This window comes from Sparus aurata, chromosome 20 (assembly GCF_900880675.1).
Source record: "Sparus aurata chromosome 20, fSpaAur1.1, whole genome shotgun sequence".
Taxonomy (NCBI): Eukaryota; Metazoa; Chordata; class Actinopteri; order Spariformes; family Sparidae; genus Sparus; species Sparus aurata.
In genome coordinates this window covers 27608695-27627814 of record NC_044206.1, presented here as the reverse complement: position 1 = coordinate 27627814, position 19120 = coordinate 27608695, and the positions used below count along the sequence as shown (strand labels likewise).

Below are 19120 nucleotides of genomic sequence, written 5' to 3'. Positions count from 1 at the left end.
CCACTCACCGTCCCCGCAGCTGCAGTTCAGCCACTTTAACAGCCAACTTCAATACAGTTGTCCATCTCCCACTTCTTCTGTCTCATCTTTGGGCCTTTTCCTTTTTTCTTTGCAAAGTAGCTCTCCGAAGACGTTTGTTATCCACTAATCTCAGCTAGCTTGATTTTTTAGGGTATACCAGCCCGTGACTGAAACAGGTACGTGTCAAGCACGCCAAGAGGAACAGATGGATGTTGTTAAAAGAGAATCCGTTTTTCAGAATAAAACAACTTTCCAAGTATGCTCGTCAATATAACGGAAATAAAATAACGTATTTATTCTCTCTTTGTCAAATCTCCCAGTGTGGCTTGATGTGAGTTTGTCAGTCGTCAGTTAGAACTTGTGTCTCTTTTAAGATAAAAGTTGTGAGTAATGCTTGTATTTTTATCATCAGGTCGCGTTTTTAACCAAAAAACAGCTGGAAGCTGTCGTTCATCCAGCATTAATATGTGTGTAGCTAACAGGATCTTACCGGCGACTGTAACCTCCGCTGGGTGAGAGTCTCGTCCGTGGGTGAGAGGCTCCTCTGTGGGTAACACTTTTAGCAAATATTTTTTGGCATTTCTGTTTATTTTCACTGTAAATTGAATCATTCAGTTATTTTCTTACTGTTGGTTGGACAGAAAAAGATATTTGAAGACGTCACTTTGGACATTTTTCACTAATTCTTCCTTAAATTTTTTTCATGAAACTTAGATTTCACCTTTTTTTCTTTAACTGGTTGAAATAAGCTTCCATGTCATGATGGATTCAGTGATTAGTTAACAGCTCAGTTGCAGCTCCTCTTCTGCTCTCCTGCAGCAGACAGTAAATGTCTGTGCTGATGGCGCCCTCAGCAGGTGAACAGAGGTCACTGCAGCTCTGCACACAGTCTATAATTGGCTCAAGCTGAGGGCTGCTGGGTAATTCAGAGCGTCTCACTGAGGTGGAGGTTCCCCTCCATCACAGTCCACGTGATCCGATGGCAGCATTCACCTGCAGCCGTCTGTGAAGTGTTCGCGTCGCTGTCGTCCTCTCACATGTCGGCCGTGTCTGTAGCTCACCTGTGTCGTCCAGGTAACACCTGACAGAGAGTGTGTTAGTGTTCCACCTGCTGCCTCTCACCTTCCTCACTCGTGTGTCTCTGCAGCTGAATACTGAGATGGTTAAATAGCCCCGAACCAACACTGAGTGTTCTTTACATTCAGACTGTTTTCATGTTCAGAATCCATTCCACCGGTTTCACGCAAACATCATCATTTATTCACAAGTGTTTTTGGACACCTGGATTTTCCAAACCCTCCAGACTCTGAACAACATGTGACTGTTGCTGAATTGAAAAGTGAAACTTACTGATGAGCAGAAAGTCTCAGCTCCAGTTCTGAGTGGATCACACTCTTCTGGCGAGCTAGAAAACCTTAAAACTGCTGTTTGTTGGCAGGTGAATTAATCTCAAATGAGCCTGTTAACCTCTGCTCTGCTATATTCAGAGATGAAGCTGCAGCCGGAGAACAGGCTGTATTTATGGTTGATTGATTGATTGATTTTGTGTGTGTGTTTGTGCATTTCAGGTTGTCTCTGTGTCTGATAAGGCAGCAGGGATTGTTTTGTAATCAGACTGACGGTCGTCTGCTGCTGTTTGTGGACGTCTGAATGATCCATTTGTTTGTCTGATCGATATATCAGGATGAATTCATCACTGTTTGGTCCTGCAACTTTGCTTTGTAGCACATTTCTCTTTATTTAGTTGAATAAAGGACCTGTGTAGTTATCAGACTGTCAGACCAACGACATCCCCGATACCAGATCAGCGCCGGAACAAAATTCACCCCAGCGCCTCTGAGACTTTCACACAGAGTTGGAGAATTGGTGAAGGATCCCCGCGTTCAAAAGGCAGTGTGAATGGGACTTGTGATTCCGACTCTCTGACAACAGGACAGGAAGTATCCAGTCATACCTTTCTGGAGGTGATGATGCCCATGAGATGCTCCACGGCTGAGACTGAAGGCTGTGGGTGTTTCAGACTGAGGAGCAGTGATGTCTCTGAGTCGCCTATAATCTACAGAAACACAGACGGTCAGACACAAACCGCAGGAAGCAAGCGGAGACAGACGGAGAGCTGAAAATACACACACCAGACTGTAAACTCAACCTTTGTCTTCCATCAATACATACATTCATGTTTCTATTCACTAATGGAACAGTTTCCTGGAGGACACAGTGTCGAGTACCTGGAACTTCCCGCTGCTCATGGACAGAGAGAGGAACTGATGGAAGAGACGCTTCTGCTCCGTGCTGCTGATGTCGGTCACGTGACCAGCGAGGACGCTGTCCAGAGCTCCACAGTACCTGATGGAGGACAAACACACAGCTAACGCTAACACCAGCAGTGTGATGGTCACTCCGTGGTGTCTCCGTCACCTGCAGCAGTCAGACTCACCTGGACTCCAATAGTCGGACCAGAGGCAGCAGACGCTGGTTTAAGGTGGCCAGAGAGTTCAGTCTGACTTAGATATGCGAATATCTCAGTACAAGTTCAGAGACATTTTAGCTGCCATCCGTCCTGCAGGATGATTGCTCGCTGTGTTAGCTACTCCGCGTTTGTCAATTTAAATGGCTCATTGGTCATCAGAAAACCCTGAATACAGTTTTAATTATTCATATATACAGTTATTTATATACAAATATACAAGCACATGAACTGCATGTTTTGAATCAGCATCAGGGCGAATGGTTCTAACAAGTCATTATAAAATAAGAAGTCAAAATCATGAGATAAAAAAGTGATGAACATGATAAAAAGTTGAAATTGTTGACGTAGGAAGTCCATATTTTATTAAAATACACCGGGGTTCTTCATTGTTAAGCGAATTGTTGGAACAATAATCAGTGTGGTTGGCTATGGTGTTGGTTTAGCAGACACTCTGTAGTGTAGCTTGGGAGGAGAACACCAACCAAACCAAACTGTGTGCTGGCCTAAACTATAGGGGGTAGCTTCCTGTGGAGGAGGGGTGGCTATGGCACGATCTATTGGCTCTGGGCATACAGATAGGGGTCAATAAAGAGAAGTATGGTTTACAAGCATAACTTTGTTTACCAAACCTTAAACATGCACTAACTGAAAAGCAGGGTATTAACAATCTGAGCATTGTCTCTTAAAGTTGATCGGGATGAAACACGTGGTAGAAACAGCTTAAGAACAAAACTTGTGTTTCATAGAGCTGGCAGTATGCTGTGGCTCTATCTCAGGCTCTACTTCTTACTCAGGCTGAAATGCAAGGCAGTAACAGCCAGATATAAACTTCTATGTACGCTGTCATTAACACGAGGAACACTTCAATTGTCATCAAATGACGGCTTGACTACAATGCATTGAATTCGGGATATTCAAATGCTGAACTGAATTTTCACAGTTTCTTCTGAGCACTTTCAACTTGAATAGATAGCAGTAATAGCAAATGGTACAAGGTGGCAGTTAATAACGTAAAAAATTTGGTTGATAAATCAATTCTCATCACACTGCAATTGTTTGTAAGTACAAATGAATGTCTACTCATGTAGTAGACTACTGGGGTTAAATGTCACGACTTTTGGCTAAAAGGTTCAAAATGTGAATCTCACATTTTAGCACTCTCCAAATTATGCTGAAATTAATATTGTAAATTTATGAATGATTGCCAAGAGTACATTTCCTCACACGGGGCACCGTTTTGTGGATTCCTCACATGGGGCACCATATATTGTCCATAATAATTAATGATTAGCAGGGATAATTATTAATTATGATAAATAATATAAAATGATCACTTTTTGTTTGCTTATTTATAGGAGAGGCTGACACAGGTGCAGGATCAAATGGGCCGGCCATCACTGAAGCTCATTCAAGAAGTGGAAACATGCTGGAACAGCACTTACCATATGCTCCAACAGGTGTATGACCTAAGGGAACCCTTAGAAGCAGTTTTGGAAGGTCCACCTACTGACATTGCCCCATTCACAACAGAACAGTATGACATAATAGCAGAATCTCTAATACTGCTGTCCCAGTTTAATGATGCCACAGTCGAGCTGTCAGAGGAGAAGAGAGTATCGGGATCAAAAGTCATTCCCCTGTTATCAATGCTACACCACTCTGGCTGAGAGTCTGAGGAGGCAATTAATGGAGAAACATCATGTCATTGATGACACTGCTCGATCAGACATTAAAGAAGATGGGCTTCTTTAGCCCCAATAAAGCTGCAGATGCAGAGAAGAGGCTCACTTTCGAATGTGCAGCTGTTATCCTCCTCCTCAACTGCACACATAAGAAGCTTCTCAGCCTGTGACTCAAGGTAACAGATTCATTCTAATTGTATTATTGTAGGCCTATTTAGTCACTTACAGCCTGTTTCTCTATCCTAGGTAGCAAACTCTGGCATCGGTTGGACGCCACAGTAACGCAGACGAGGACCTCAAATGTCACTGTGGACGAAACAGTGGAGGTCCAAACGTACCTGGGTGAAATGAACATTGAGAGACTGGAGAACCCCATTGAATATTGGGAATGACAGAAACAAGTGTATCCGAACTTGTACAAACTTACTGTTGCGTTTCTCTGTACTCCAGCTTCATCTGTGTATAAAGGGTATTTTCGAAAGCAGGCAAAATCTTATCAAAGGAAACAAACTGCCTGAGGCCCAGCACAGTGGAGAAGTTGTTGTTTTTCAATAAAAATTTATAAAATAACCCAATTAAACGTGTTACATTTTGTCCCTAGTAACACAAGCACACTCACATCACAACCTTCTCCTCAGCTTTTTTCAACTTTCCCCTCCATCCCTGACATCATTCTATCAGAAAAACAGACACTATATTTTTTATATTATTTGTTTATTGGCATCATCATTTAAGCACAATTCAATTCAAAGCTTCATGCACCAAAGCCATGGTGTCTTTATAAACACTCTGACTGTTTTACATTTATCGTCCACTTGATGGCACAGTAGAGCAAATGAAGCTCCATGAAGCTTCGGCCCATGAGTGAACCAAGTGGATAGAAAGCTTCAATGCTTCATGAAGCTTCATCTCGCCATCACTACCCCACAAACAAAAACAATATCACAAAAATAATAAATGTATAAAGAGAGTAACAAAGAAAAGTGGAACCTGTTCTCTGTGACTCTGTTAAACACATGTGTGCATGTTGTACATGTGTACATCCGGTTCACGTCAAGCTGAATGTTTGTATGAATTCACTCCGACATATTTCCACCTTCGTCTCCAGTTTTTACCGATTGAAATAAAGTTAAATTGATATTTCCAATACCTCATAAGGTCCTGATTTGTTGTATGTGAGTGACTGAAACAAGTTCAATTAAAACTACTTAGGAACTAAATTAAGAAATAAAACCCCCCAAAAACACATCATGACAACTGCGATGCTGAAAATACTCTGATATGATATATAAATGTGTATATATGTCTGTATATATATATATATATGTGTATATACCTTAATTTGTATATATATATACACACACACACATATGTACAAAATCATTGGCGCCCTATCAAAACTGTGGGTAAATAATTTCATTTCAAGCATGTGATCTTCATTTAAACTCACCTGTGGCAAGTAACAGGGATCTGGCAATCTAGAAATTGAAACTGAAGCCAGTGTACAAATGTTGACACAACCTTTGTGTTATGTGCCTGTGTGGGCCACACCAAGCATGGAGAAGAGAAAGAAGAGCCGAGTATTGTCTGAAGACTTAAGAAGCAAAACTGTTGAAATATATGAACAATCTCAAGGTTACAATTCAATCCCCAGAGATCTTGAAGTTCCTTTGTCAATATAATCAAGAAGTTTATAACTCATGAAACTGTGGCAAATATCCCTGGACGTGGACGGAAGAAAAAAAATTATGAAAGAAAGCAAGGCAGGATAGTTCGAATGATGGATAAACAACCTCAGTCAACTCCGTAGGACTTGCACTCAAGGTGCAACGGTGTCAGCTCGAACCATACATCGTCATCTGAATGAGATGAAGCGCTATGGCAGGAGACCGAGGAGAACCACACTTCTGACACAGAGGCATAAAAAAGCCAGTCTGCAGTTTGCAAGAACATACCTGAGTAAGCCTCAATCCTTCTGGGAGAATGTTTTGTGGACAGATGAGACTAATGTAGAGCTTTTTAGTAAAGCACATCATTCTACTGTTTACAGAAAATGGAATGAGGCCTACAAAGAAAAGAACAGTGCATTGATTGTGTGCAAGGAATCATGAAATCGGGAGACTATCAAAAGATTTTGGTGGCCCATAGTGTAGGGCCTAGTGTCAGAAAGCTGGGCCTGCGTCAGAGGTCATGGGTGTTCCAGCAGGACAATGATCCAAAACATACCTCAAAAAGCAACCAGAAAATATTGGAGACAAAGCGCTGGAGAATTCTGAAGTGGCCAGCAATGAGTCCAGATCTAAATCCCATAGAACACCTACGTTGCGAGAAAGCACCCTTCAAATTAAGAGACCTGGAGCAGTTTGCAAAAGAAGAGTGATCCAATTTTCCAGTTGAGAGGTGTAGGAAACTTGTTGACTTGCTGATGATTATAGGAACAGAATGGTTTCAGTTATTTTCTCCAAAGGGTGTGCAACCAAATATGAAGTTGAGGGTGCCAACGATTTTGTCCGACCCAGTTTTTGGAGTTTTGTGTAAAATGATGTCAAATCACATTTTTTTTTTCAACGGGGAAACTTCAAGATCCCTGAAAAACCTGAACAACTAATTAAAAGGCTGGATTAACTTCTACTAACCCTAACCCTAATTCCAACATAACTTAACCCCAGTGCATAAACAATGAAAGAATCTCTAATTAAATGTAGCCTTCACAATCACAACACCAGAAAAAATCCAGTGAAATAACCAGTCAGATTTAACACCATCAAATAGAATACGAATCTTATTAGCTTTAGCAACTTCTATCCTTCAGTTTAAGACATCTTTTTGTATTAAATGAATGCGTCAGCCTTCCACAGAGACTCCAGGATCTCTTTACCTGTGGACGACCAGATCAGACCACCTCAAAAAGAAGCCAAGTCAAGAGCTTTGGTTGGAATGTACATAATACACTCCAGTTTTATTTGAGCTTTTATATATTTTTTGGTTTAAATCATAAACAGTTGAAAGAGTACAGAAGTACAGAAATGAGTTCAAATGACAAAAGCTTCCTTTTCTAAGGTCAGCACAAATCAAAGGTCAAAAAACAAAAAGGAAGAACGTCCAATAATCAGCCCTAACATCACCAAGCTCTCACCTTTTCTAACTTCACACTCAACAACAACCTTAGCACAGCTCATTTCTCTCAACAGACAACATTGTTTGTCAAACAGGATCCAGCATATCAGTATATCAGGAGAGTCTCAGCAGCCTGTACATTTTGGGTGAACAGGCCACAGGAAGGTGTCAGTTGGTGCAGCAGCCGTAGATCAACTTAAAGTCAAACCACAAACTCATCTATCGGCTGGTGGAGGCAGCGGCATCATCAACACGTCTGTTAGACTTCCTGCTGTTCAGGTGTCGGGCAGAGGACAGTCGCTCACAGGACATATATTTCCATCTGATTTCAAATTAGTTCATTTAAAAGATTCAATAACAACAATAAGAAAGTTACACAGGAGGCAGGCCAGGGCCAATAAAATCCTTAATTGAACCTAAGATCAGAGTTAAGGTACAGATTTGAGAAAAACAAAGATTCCCCTTTTAGTCTAGAAAGATGATAATCTTTAAAATGCATCATGAAGAAACATGCTTAATGAAACAATCTGCACTTTAGCTACATTGTGTCCCAACTTAACATGAACATATATTAACAAAACCTCTTAACACGCATGTTTGACATAACAATCATGTATATACTAATCTATGAAAGTCTAAACCAAACCAGTATGAGATGATCGTTCATAAACTCAACATGGACTAATACATAGAAAATGACATGTTTCAGCTCTATAACATCAGTGTTGTGCTTAAAGTCTTAACAGAGATTTTTTTTTTTAAATCAGAACATGAATTAATCAGAGTGCTTAATAAGACATTCATTGAACTTTAGGTCAGCTCAGATCTCTCTTTAACTGTGAAAAGACAATTCTTTAAAAAATAATGCACAAAGAAAAAGAAACAAATGTTAATCAAACAATCACCACTTAAATCATCTTATATCCTAACCTACATTTTAAAATGAGCTATGAGCTTCTATTTAACAAACTGTGATGACGAACCAGCTGTTTTTCAGTATAAGCTCTGTCTCTTTAAGTGTCAGGAATCATAGAAAGTCATAACATAAAAAATATGTGAGAAGCAACAAGCAAATAATAATAATAAAAAAACCAGAACATGAAGCACAAAAGTGCGAAGAATCAAAAGGAACTGATGCAAAGAAAATCACACAGACTTCATCTAAATCTGTGTTCAGGATGTGTTCAGGCTTGTTTTAAGACTTAAATGTGAACACATATCCCTGTTAAAGGTAATATTGATAACATGTAGACAAATCAGTTTTTAAAAACATTATTCTGATTGTAAAGTTAATTTTTTAAGATTTGTCAAGTCCAAAGTGATTGTTTTGTTTATCTCTGTGTCAGAATACAGACAGTTAGTTTCCAACTTCTGACAGGTTTGTCAGCCAATAGAATAACTCCGCTGGAATCAGGTGGCATCTCTGTTTCATCAGCATAGCTAGTTTTAGCAAGCTGGATAGCGTTGGCAACATTAGCTACAACATACTGGCAACTACTTGAGGGGGTAAATCAGGTGCTGGAGGGCGCCACTCAAGCCCCTCAGGAAGAGTGCCAAGCTTTGAAGATAGTTTTCGTAGCGGCCAAACTGCGAAATCACATTGTCACTTGATGCACTGCAGCCTAAAGAGACTTTGTTGCATAAGCCAATGAGCAAAAAATTCCCCTGCAGCCTTAAAAGCATTTCCCCGTAGAACGCCATTATAAAAGAGACATCTGTAAAACTGTTGACACCCAGAACTGCAAACAGGACAATTATGAATGTTTGATCCGTGGTGGTTTTATATTTGTAAAACTTTTGAAACTCTACTGCACATATTCAGTGAGCTGCATAACCAGGAAGTAAACTTTTTTGGCACATGCACAAGGTGAGCACTTCTCATTGGGCGCAATCTTTGCTTCTGGTATCAGGTTTTTATATAAATCTATGGGGCAGATAATTGGAACAACAGCAGTGTTGTGCAGTGAAGGGGGAGATGGAATGACTTGTTTAGTGTCTGAATGTTATCAATAAGACCTTTAACAGACAGAGAATCTAACACGGTTGTCATTGCTCTTAGTCAAATGGACAAATGTGCGCATAATTGTCATATTCATGAGCCCACAGGCCTGGATACACAGGCTCAGTGAAGCTGGAGTCAAAGGTGTAAAGATGTTTCAGGGTGTTCGAGGAGACTCTGTAGAAGGACAGAGTTCCACCTTCATGGTCGAGAAACACCCCAAATTTGTTGACACCTCTACGGGGAATAGGAGCAGCCCACACCTTAACATTATGCCATGCCCTAAGTTTGCATTCATCTGTTTTTTTTCCGAAACTCCATGAAATTGAATTACATCCAAGCTCAGCATCTCGACCTTTTCCTTTGCGCCCCACTCCCTTGTACGCAGCAAGTATATAAACAGAATCCTTTGAACCATTACTCAACTCTACCTCCCAGTAATGGCGCCCAGTCAGCCCCTCTTTGCACAACACCTGAGTATGACAGTCAAACCTCTCTGGATGATCAGGACGATTCAGCCATTCACCACATGTTGCCTTCTTGTTGTCCTCAGATAGATGGAGGTAGCCGTTTGCTGTGTTTGGGTCCAGGGTGAGATCACAGGCGTCTGATGGAGAATCCAAAACAAAATGTGTGATTAATCATTCTGATGGATAAAAACAGATTTCTTAAGCAGTGTAAGTTATGCAGCGTATTCATGACTCAGAGAAGCACATTAAATGACTTACACCAGATCAAATCTCTTTTGTTTGTGATATTCCTCACAGGAGGAAGTTCAGGCTTTGAAAAATCCTCAGTGACCAGTTTGGCGTCCTTGTAGTGGTAGATGGTTGCTCCTGTGTATTTCTCATTATCAATGGCGGCGACAAGGAAACGGAATCGGCTGCTGTTCTTCAGTGCCTTGGCAAGATGGTGGACACTTTTGGCTTTTTCTCTCATTTTGTGAAGAACATCATCTGAGTAGTACCATGGGTCTTCATAGATACACCCTTTTTCAAATGTATGCACGTAGTGGTCCATCGCATCCAGGACGGGGTCAGCACTCTGCAGGGAGGTGAAGACGAAGCACAGTGCATCATCGACACCAGCAGCAAGAACCTCTCTGTCCAGCTCTGACTCATTATGGACAATCTTTGTTCCCTCCATCATTTCCACACAGGACCTGATGACGTTGATTTCTCTCTCTTTATGATCCAGCCACTTGTCTAGTTTTTCATGACTGAATGGTGACTTGTTTCTGTCATCAAGGAGTTTTTCTACTGAGCTCTCGTCTTCTTTACCTTCACGGATGAGGGGAAATTTATCTCTCATGTTTTTCCGGAGCTTAGATGCATAAAGATCACAACGTTTTTTAAAACCTTTTAACTCTTCTTGGATCTGTGGAAAATTCTCTAGCACTGTGTCATCCAGAGAATCTTCGCATCTCATTTCCATTTCCCGTAAATCTTCGAGAGCGTCCTGCGCCTTCCACACTAATCCAGCGCTGATCTCTCTCTTCAGCTCAGCTGCAGTCGTGTCAAAGTCCTTCAGAGGCATCATCCAGACCTTCAGAGGAACAGTATCTGTTTCTTTTTCTCTCAGCAGCTTTGGAAGCTCTACATAGGTCTTCACCGCATCTTCAAATGATGCAGGGTTGCTTTCAAGAATGAAGTCTCCGTAGAATTTGCAGGAGAATTTGTTGGTCAGTTCTTTTTCTTCATCAGTCAGCTTGATGTCAACTTTACCCTCAACATCAAATAAGGGGATCTTCTTGATCACAGCCTCCGTGTGTCCCTGGATCTTCTGAACACTGTTGGCTTCTAACTTCTCACTGTCAAACACAAAGAAAGCATTTGCCCCATAAAGGATTTGTGTGACTACATGTGTTGCCGTGCCCCTCTTGATGACATCTTTCTCTTGGTTGATCATGGCTTCAAGTTGATTCATTGACAACTGATTGAAGTGTGTGGTAGCGTTGTACTGACACGTCACTCTGCTCTGATTCTTGAATTTCTTCTTATCATTCAGATACTTGGCAGATCCTCCAACTTCAACCAGTCCACACAGGAAACTGGCCTTCAGAGAAGCTTCAATATCCAACAGAGAGGACTTGGATTCAATGGAGTCAGATGCAGAGACTTCGAAGTTACTGTAAGGCTGAGGGTTATAAGTTATCTGTCCTTGGAGAGTTAATCCTACAGAAAAAAGAGAACATCAGTAATCTGTTGCATGGACAGCACGGACAGAATTTTAATCCAAAAATCCAAAATGCTGAAAATCATTTGGATTTCTGAAGCTTCATCATGAAGGTATTTTTGGACCAAAACAACGGAGAACCTGTGGCAGTAGATTTGACAGTTTTGCAGATAAGTATGAATGTTTTTTCATTTCAGTGCCATTGACAAAAGTTTTCTGACGACTCTGCTATCATCGGCCTCATCAGGGACGACAGAGCCTACAGATAACATGTTAAGGACTTTGTGGATTGGTGCCAGCAGAACCACCTCCAGCTGAACGCTGGAAAGACCAAAGAGCTGGTGGTGGATTTCTGCAGGCACAGACAACCCTGCACATAGGTGAACATCCAGGGAATGGACATTGAGATGGTGACATCTTACAAGTACCCGGGAGTTCATCTGACCTCTTTCTATGACTCTGTGGTGGTGGCCAGGGGCGGACTGGCCATCTGTGTGTTCTGGAGAATCACAGAAAGGCCGGTACTCCAGGATGGCCGACGGCCGCCACGCAGTCATCGTCAGTTTTTTTTTTTTTTTTTCATGTTAATCTACTGTTTCACACTCCAGACCGGTAGGTGGCCACAATGCGTCTTTAAATTGGATGCCAGCCGGCAGCCGCCCGTGCCCGCCAGCAGTGACGGACTGGTAATCTGGAATTGCAGCAGATGCCGGAGCCCTCGTGGGCCGTTTGGGCCGGCCGACTAATCAGAGAGCGGCATAAAAGTCGCAGACATAAGGCCTCAGGATCACATCTGTCTGCCCCCTTTCAAGTGTCAATAATGTTCTTATGCTCAATGACAACCAAATTTCTCCAATTGGCTCACACCATTTATGGCAGCAATCTGATCAGTATTTATATGCCACACACGAGTCTCTGTATCACAGTCATGGTGACCCTCTACAGTCACAAACTTTTACATCAGTCTGCATTGTTTTGTAGCGAAATGTCTTATTCACATTTTCAAATATGTGCATGGTTTGAAATAAAACAAATCTACCTGCAATTTTTTATTTGATTATTTGTTTGCAAAAGTTAAAATGAAGCAATGCCTTCTGGGAATTTCAAGACTGAATCGAGTAGACCGCATCTGCGTGGTTGTTGGAAGTTGGAAATTGGAAGTTAGAAGTTGACTGCGATTAAGCTAGCAAAAACAATGAACCGAGGCATCAAGCGACAAGGGGGGAGCGGAGGAAAAGAGAGAGAAATCTAAGAGAGCGCTGTTGGCTGAAAAATGCTGCAAACTGACTGATTTGTTTTTAAAATCAAGTGCAGCTTCAGCTAACACTAGTGCTAATACTGCTAGCACTAATGTTAGCAACACAGCTGAGTCAGCACACCAGGGAGAAAGACAGGACAGTGAGGAATACTAGCCAGGGGAAATGAGCAAGAGGAGGATGAAGAGGTAGACATGGATAAAGAATGATGGTTTTATTATGGAGCGGCTGGCTGATGATTTATGAATTAGTTTTATGCATTGAGGTTGTGCATTGATATGTCCATGTTCTGGTGCAGTTAAATCTATCTATCTAGCTATCAAAGGTACGTGTGCATGCCGTGCGTCAAAAGTTCTCTCTGCCCCCCCCCCGCGCTGGTGGGCCGCTGGTGGGCGGATATGCCAGGGCCGTTTTTTGTTCACAGTCCGTCACTGGTGGTGGCATCAGCCATTTTCTATGGAGTAGTCTGCTGGAGCAGCAGCATCTCAACAGAGGGAAGGAAGAGACTGGATAAATTATCAAGAAGGCCAGCTCCACCCTGGGTTGCCCTCTTGACTCAGTGCATGTGTTGGGAGAGAGCAGGATGATGGACAAGCTGTCATCGCTGCTGGTGCAGGAGTCCAACCTGCAGGTCACTATCTCAGCACTGGGCAGCTCCTTCAATGATAGACTAATACACTAAGTGTGTGAAGGAGAGGTATTGCAGGTCCTTCCTGCTGCTGTCAGACTTCACAACCAGCACTGCTCCCTGTAGACCTCACCCTGCAGTGTGCAATAAGTCTGTACAAAACTAATTTCTGTTTTTGCACCTGGTAATTTAATAAACACCCATATTTAATATTTGTATTTGTGGATAAAAATTCAGGGGCGGCTGTAAGTAAGTAGGTAGAGCTGGTTGGCTAGTGATCGGAAGGTTGCTGGTTCGAATCCCGGCTCCCCGGGGCAGGACTGAGCTACATGTCGAAGTATCCTTGAGCAAGATACTGACCCCAAAGTTGCTTCTGATGTGCAGTTGGCACCTTGTGGCAGCCACTGCCATCAGTAAGGGTTCTGCGATGAGCTGCCGACTCATCCAGGGTGTACCCTGGCCTTTGCCCATTAAGTAAACTGGATTTGGCCCCAGTAAGCCCCGCAACCCCCTCAGGGGGAAAAAGCGGCAACATCCCGTGACTCTCACGGATAAGCGGAAAGGAAACGGAACGGATAAAAATTCACTGCTGTTAATTTTGTACTATATCATGTTGATATTTATATATGTCTATTCTATTTCTTACCTTTTCAAGTATATTGTCTACATAGGGTTCTAACCCCGAAGGGGTGTCGGTTTATTAGGAATTGTGCCGGTTTATTATTAATAAACCGAAGTTCTTACCCTGAAGGGGTAGAACCCTTCTGGAATTGTGCCAGTTTATCCCGCAATGGGCTTAGAAATGACTGGCCATAACTCCCACACCCTTTGTCCTATCATCACAAAACTTGGTGGGTAGGTTCATAACAAGACTGGGAATCTGGAATCGTGAAAATAAAATATCTCTTAAAAATGATCCTATGACATTTTTTATTATTGTTAAAGTTATTGCATGACGCTGTTAATACAAACTTAACAGGATCTGCATCCCGTTCAAATTATGAGTCCCCTAGTGTTTCACTGGGCATACACCATTCATTTCTTAATAATACTTTTATTGTGAAATATTTGCAGGAAGCTGATGTGGTAAAACTCATTAGCTTGTAAGGTTCAGGTTAATGCTTGAAATTAAGCTAATGTTACAAACAAATGAAGGAGATAAGTACATTTACAAAAAAAAAAAGAAGAAGAAGAAAAAGAAGCAGACGACTTGACAACATGGAGAGATGGCTCAAATTAAAAGAAAGACTGTTTGTTTCGGACAAAGCAGACTCTGGGCCACTGGAAAAGAAAAAGAAAACAGACAGCAAAAAGAGACTTTATAAAGAAGAATACATCATGTTGGGATTTACAGCAACTGATTCGGACCCTCAGCAGCCTCTGTGTTTTTTATGTGGAGAGGTACTTTCAAACCATGCCATGAAACCGGCACACATGCAGCGGCATCTGAGCACCAGGCACCAATCGTCGGCGGGCAAGACTGCTGACTTTTTCACGCGGAAATTGTCCGAGTTCAGGAGGGCGAGAAATCACATGCATGCGGCAAGTCAGACTTCAGCAACTTCCCTTCAAGCTTCTTACCAGGTAGCTTTGCTTGTCGCCAAAGCTAAAAAGCCATATACAATAGCTGAGGAGCTAATTGCACCAGCTGTAGCTATCCTAGCTGAGACCATGGTGGATAAAAAAGCCGCAGATGCAGTCCGATCAGTACCGCTGTCTAACGACACTATATGCCGTAGGGTGGATGAGATGGCTGGTGACATTGTTCAGCTGGTCACCGACAAACTGAAAATAGCGGGATCTTTTGCTGTACAGTTAGATGAGTCTACTGACGTGAATGGAGAAGCCCAGTTGATCATGTTTGCTCGTTTCAAAGATGACACAGTCAACGATATAGTTGAACACATTGTCTTCTGCAAGCCGCTACCTGAAAAAAACACGGGTGAGGACATTTTTTATTTAATTGACTGTTTTTTCACGGAGCACGAGTTGGACTGGAAGCGCTGCTTGCATTTGAAAACTGTAAAAATGCACCTGGCCAAACTGACAGCTGAGTTTGAATCCTACTTCCCAGACACTGAGGACAAGTCACCTAGACTTGACTGGATACGCAGGCCGTTCATGCACAGCAGCATGGATACAGCACCACAGCAACTCCATGAGAGCCTCATTGACCTGTCTTCAGACAGTGGCTTCAGACTGAAGTTTTCAGAGATATCACTGACACAGTTTTGGTGCTGTGTGGAGAGGGAGTACCCAGAGCTTGCAAAAGAAGCTCTCTACCAGTTGCAGCCATTTGGGTCGACATACTTGTGTGAGGTCACTTTCTCAGCTCTAACACACATAAAGACCAAACAGAGAAACAGACTTCAACTGGAGAGAAATATCATTACAGCTGTTGCCACTATTCAACCCAGGTTACAGAAACTCATGAGTGGCAGACAAGTGCAAGTGTCTCACTAACAGTTACACAGCACACCTCACCACACCCAAGTGACACAAAAAAAGAAGTGAGGATGCTTTGCTTTGCACACACACACACACACACCATCTGCCTCTACTGATAAAACTAAGACTTATGTATGTTATGTATGTTTTTTGTTCTTGAAGAGTGCAAAAAAAATCTGATCAGATAATCAGATTTCTGAAAGCTATTGTATAATAATTCTGTTTGTTACATACATATTTCTGAAAGCTACTGTATAATAATTCTGTTTGTTACATACATATTTCTGAAAGCTACTGTATAATAATTCTGTTTGTTACATACATATTTCTGAATGCTATTGTATAAAAATTCTGTTTTGTTACAATATCTGAAAGCTAAAGTTCAGAAGATGCTGCATGAATGTTTTCTTAAATATTTCTGGAAATGGCATAACTATGCTGTTGTTTTACTTGCCAAGAAGCTGCATAAATATTTTTTTTTTTTGTTCTGGAAGTTGCTACAGAAAGCTCATATTTGCCTCAAAGAGTGAATGATGCCAAAATGCAATTTAAAATGCAGTTTCTGCTGTTTCTATCAAATTGCACCCCCACCCCCCAAATTGGGCGGGGGGTGGGGGGTCCTCAGGGTCGATCTAAAATATGCAGGGGGTCCAGGACCCCAAAAATGTTGAGAACCACTGCTCTAGGGGCAAGTTATCGTAACAGCTGTACACATCACATTTATTATAAAAGGACATTGTTCAAGTCATTTTTTTACTTTCTCTTTTTTAAATGTTTTATATCATGATAAGTATGTACCCTGGACTTTGTATCCTGATGATATCATATTGCGAGTTTCTGGTATCGTTACATCCCTGGACTGTTCAGTAGTGTTGTTGATTGATACCGGTCTATATCTGGAAGATATTTATACAAAGTATTCTTCATATTGCGTTATAAATATGCAAAGCTGCTGCCCGCTACAGGTTAAAACCTGGTTATTGCAGTTTAGTTTAGCTTTCAACAGATCCTTAGGTAGGCGACAGCTTTTATCACCAATCAACCAATCAACCTTCCTGCGACCTTGTCACCAACGTCTCCTGACTCGGTAAACTGTGGAGAGTATCAACGAAGAGTGGATTGAACAATTATTATTATTATACTTTTAGTTTTATTAATATCCATATCTCACTTGGTAAAGCTGTTGTTACCGTTGAGGCTGCCGGACCCGTCCCGTCTCTCCCATGGTTTCGCCCCCCTCCCTCCCTGCCTCACCTCTCTCTCTCTGCACTCAGACTCACAGCTGTAATCACACCTCAGGCGTCACTGCGTGACATTACTGCTTTCTCTCTCTTTCCTTTTGAGCCCTGAGTTTGAGTCAAGCATAGTGTTGCTCAGCCCCACTCTCATGCAAACCAGGCTTCCATTCAGAGAGCAGAGAGCATGAGTGGCAGGGCAGCACACACATTAATGATTACAACAAAACCATGTCCTCACTTCTCTAATCTCCCTCTCTGGTGTCTTCAGAGCCAAAATACCTGTTTTCACTATTTTAGAACCAGCCGCCATTCAGAGTCGGGATTCACAGAGCAACACTGGTGACATGAAACAACAACATTAATTAGGGATGTCCTGATCAGATCTGCAGGATCGGGATGGGGGCCGATATGGGCATTTTCCCACAGATCGAGGATCGGCAATTTTGAAAAAAATTTTTTTACGTCAGAGCACAATTTGTGGCAGAACACAGACGCGCGAATAACGTTAATCTGGCAAACCTGTGGATAAAGTGTCTGCAGTGTGGAAATTACCTAAATTAGACAGCGAAAGCAGTCCAGCAGCAACATGTAACTTCTGTAGTACAGCTGTTTCATGAGGGGGAAACAAAAGAGCTGCATTTAATACTACTCATTTGGTACAATAAAATATTACAGAGAAGGTAATTAAATGAATTGCTCTGGATAACGAGCTCATCTCTGTGGTAGAGGATCAGGGTTTTCTTCATCACTTGGAGTTCTTGAATCCCCGGTATGCCCTATCATTTCGGCATTACATTTACTCCACTTTCGAGTTACAACGTGCCAGTATGCGCACTAGTTTGGTGGGTTTCATACAGCAGAGCATGTAAAACAGACAGTCGAGGAGATGCTGAACCCTGTGAAATAGACCAGCAACGCGTCCGCGTCATTTTACGTGACAGCGTAAGGAATTTGTAAAAGCAGTGGATGATATGGAGGCACCAAGCCTGGGCTGCATCTCACACACTTCAGCTGCTGTAACGAGGGTCTGCTGTCACAGTGCAGCATCACACACTCACCTGCTAACACAAGGAAGGTGGAGGCCAATGTTGCATTAGCATATGAAGAACAAGAAAGAGCCATATGAAAGTATATACTTTGTTTCAACTAAATAAAAGGAACAGTTTGGATGTAGGTACTTTGTTTCTTAATGCAGCTGTATTATCCAGGAAAATATGACTTAAGGTTAATTATCGGATCGGGACTCGGTATCTGCAGATACTAAATATTAAAGGACTCGGATCGGGATGAGGGTAAAACAAACCTGATCGGGACATCCCTAACAATAAATGTTGGTTGGTCATTGTTGTTGTTTCGTGGCAATGGTCAGCATTTGCTCATTCTTTTTGTCGTGTATATGAATGTAGGTTTAGTTAAAATAGTGTCACCATTTAATGAAATGAATTGAAAGACAGGTAGAATGAAATATGTTCCTAATATGAGTTTAGTCAAGACTTACCTGGGAGCAGTTTATCTTCCAGAGCATCGTAGAGAGTTCCCAGGGTGAAAGTTCGACCCAGAGCAGCAACTTTAAGGGGATCTGAGCTGTCCATTTCTTCAAGCTGTAGAGAAAAGTCTGGTTAGTGAGCACGTTGCCTTCTGTACTGCAGTTAAACTGTTTATAACAGGAGGAGTCAGCCTACAAGTCTACTGTGTAAATGCAGTACTTCCCTGTAAACACTAGTTTTTGTCTCCGCCCAGTTTGTCCTCACCTGGTGAAAGGTGTGTAGATCAGCTGAGTTGTGAGAGTCTTCTTGGCTTCTGACTGGAGCTTCCAGAGTGATTAGTGATGCTGCAGGATTCATTATATCCTGTCAGATACTGACTCCTCCCACGACACGCCTCCGGCCACGACGTTAAGTCTTTCCACAGAAATGATGAACTGTCAAGATAAAGACCTTCCAATGACTGCAGCATTTCTGTGGAATGAAAACTTGAACAGGCTCCAGTGTTTTGATAGATTTCTGATTAACTAATACAATAACAGCTTCGTGCTGAGAGTTCAGTCTGACATGTAAAACATGTAGAGCTGGAGCAGACACACAGG

The 19120-nt window shown here is 42.0% G+C and overlaps 1 protein-coding gene across 1 annotated transcript; it reads right to left on the bottom strand.

Annotated features, from left to right (window-relative positions):
* Window positions 1-8469: 8469 nt before the first annotated feature.
* On the bottom strand, window positions 8470-18831 carry LOC115571483 (neoverrucotoxin subunit alpha-like). Its single transcript, XM_030400920.1, has 4 exons — window positions 18786-18831; window positions 18533-18635; window positions 10018-11463; window positions 8470-9896 (listed from the first exon to the last, which is right to left on the bottom strand). The coding sequence occupies exons 2-4, from the start codon at window positions 18624-18626 to the stop codon at window positions 9346-9348; spliced, it is 2091 nt and encodes a 696-aa protein (XP_030256780.1). The 5' UTR covers window positions 18627-18635; window positions 18786-18831; the 3' UTR covers window positions 8470-9345.
* Window positions 18832-19120: the final 289 nt, after the last annotated feature.

What these genes read in the sequence shown, in the direction of transcription:
- LOC115571483 (XM_030400920.1), bottom strand. Translation starts at nt 18,626, where the DNA reads ATGGACAGCTCAGATCCCCTTAAAGTTGCTGCTCTGGGTCGAACTTTC. An exon ending in GGAAGATAAACTGCTCCCAG is followed by an intron (nt 11,464 to 18,532) that starts GTAAGTCTTGAC and finishes TTTTTTCTGTAG; the next exon opens with GATTAACTCTCCAAGGACAG. An exon ending in CAAAAGAGATTTGATCTGGT is followed by an intron (nt 9,897 to 10,017) that starts GTAAGTCATTTA and finishes ATTCTCCATCAG; the next exon opens with ACGCCTGTGATCTCACCCTG.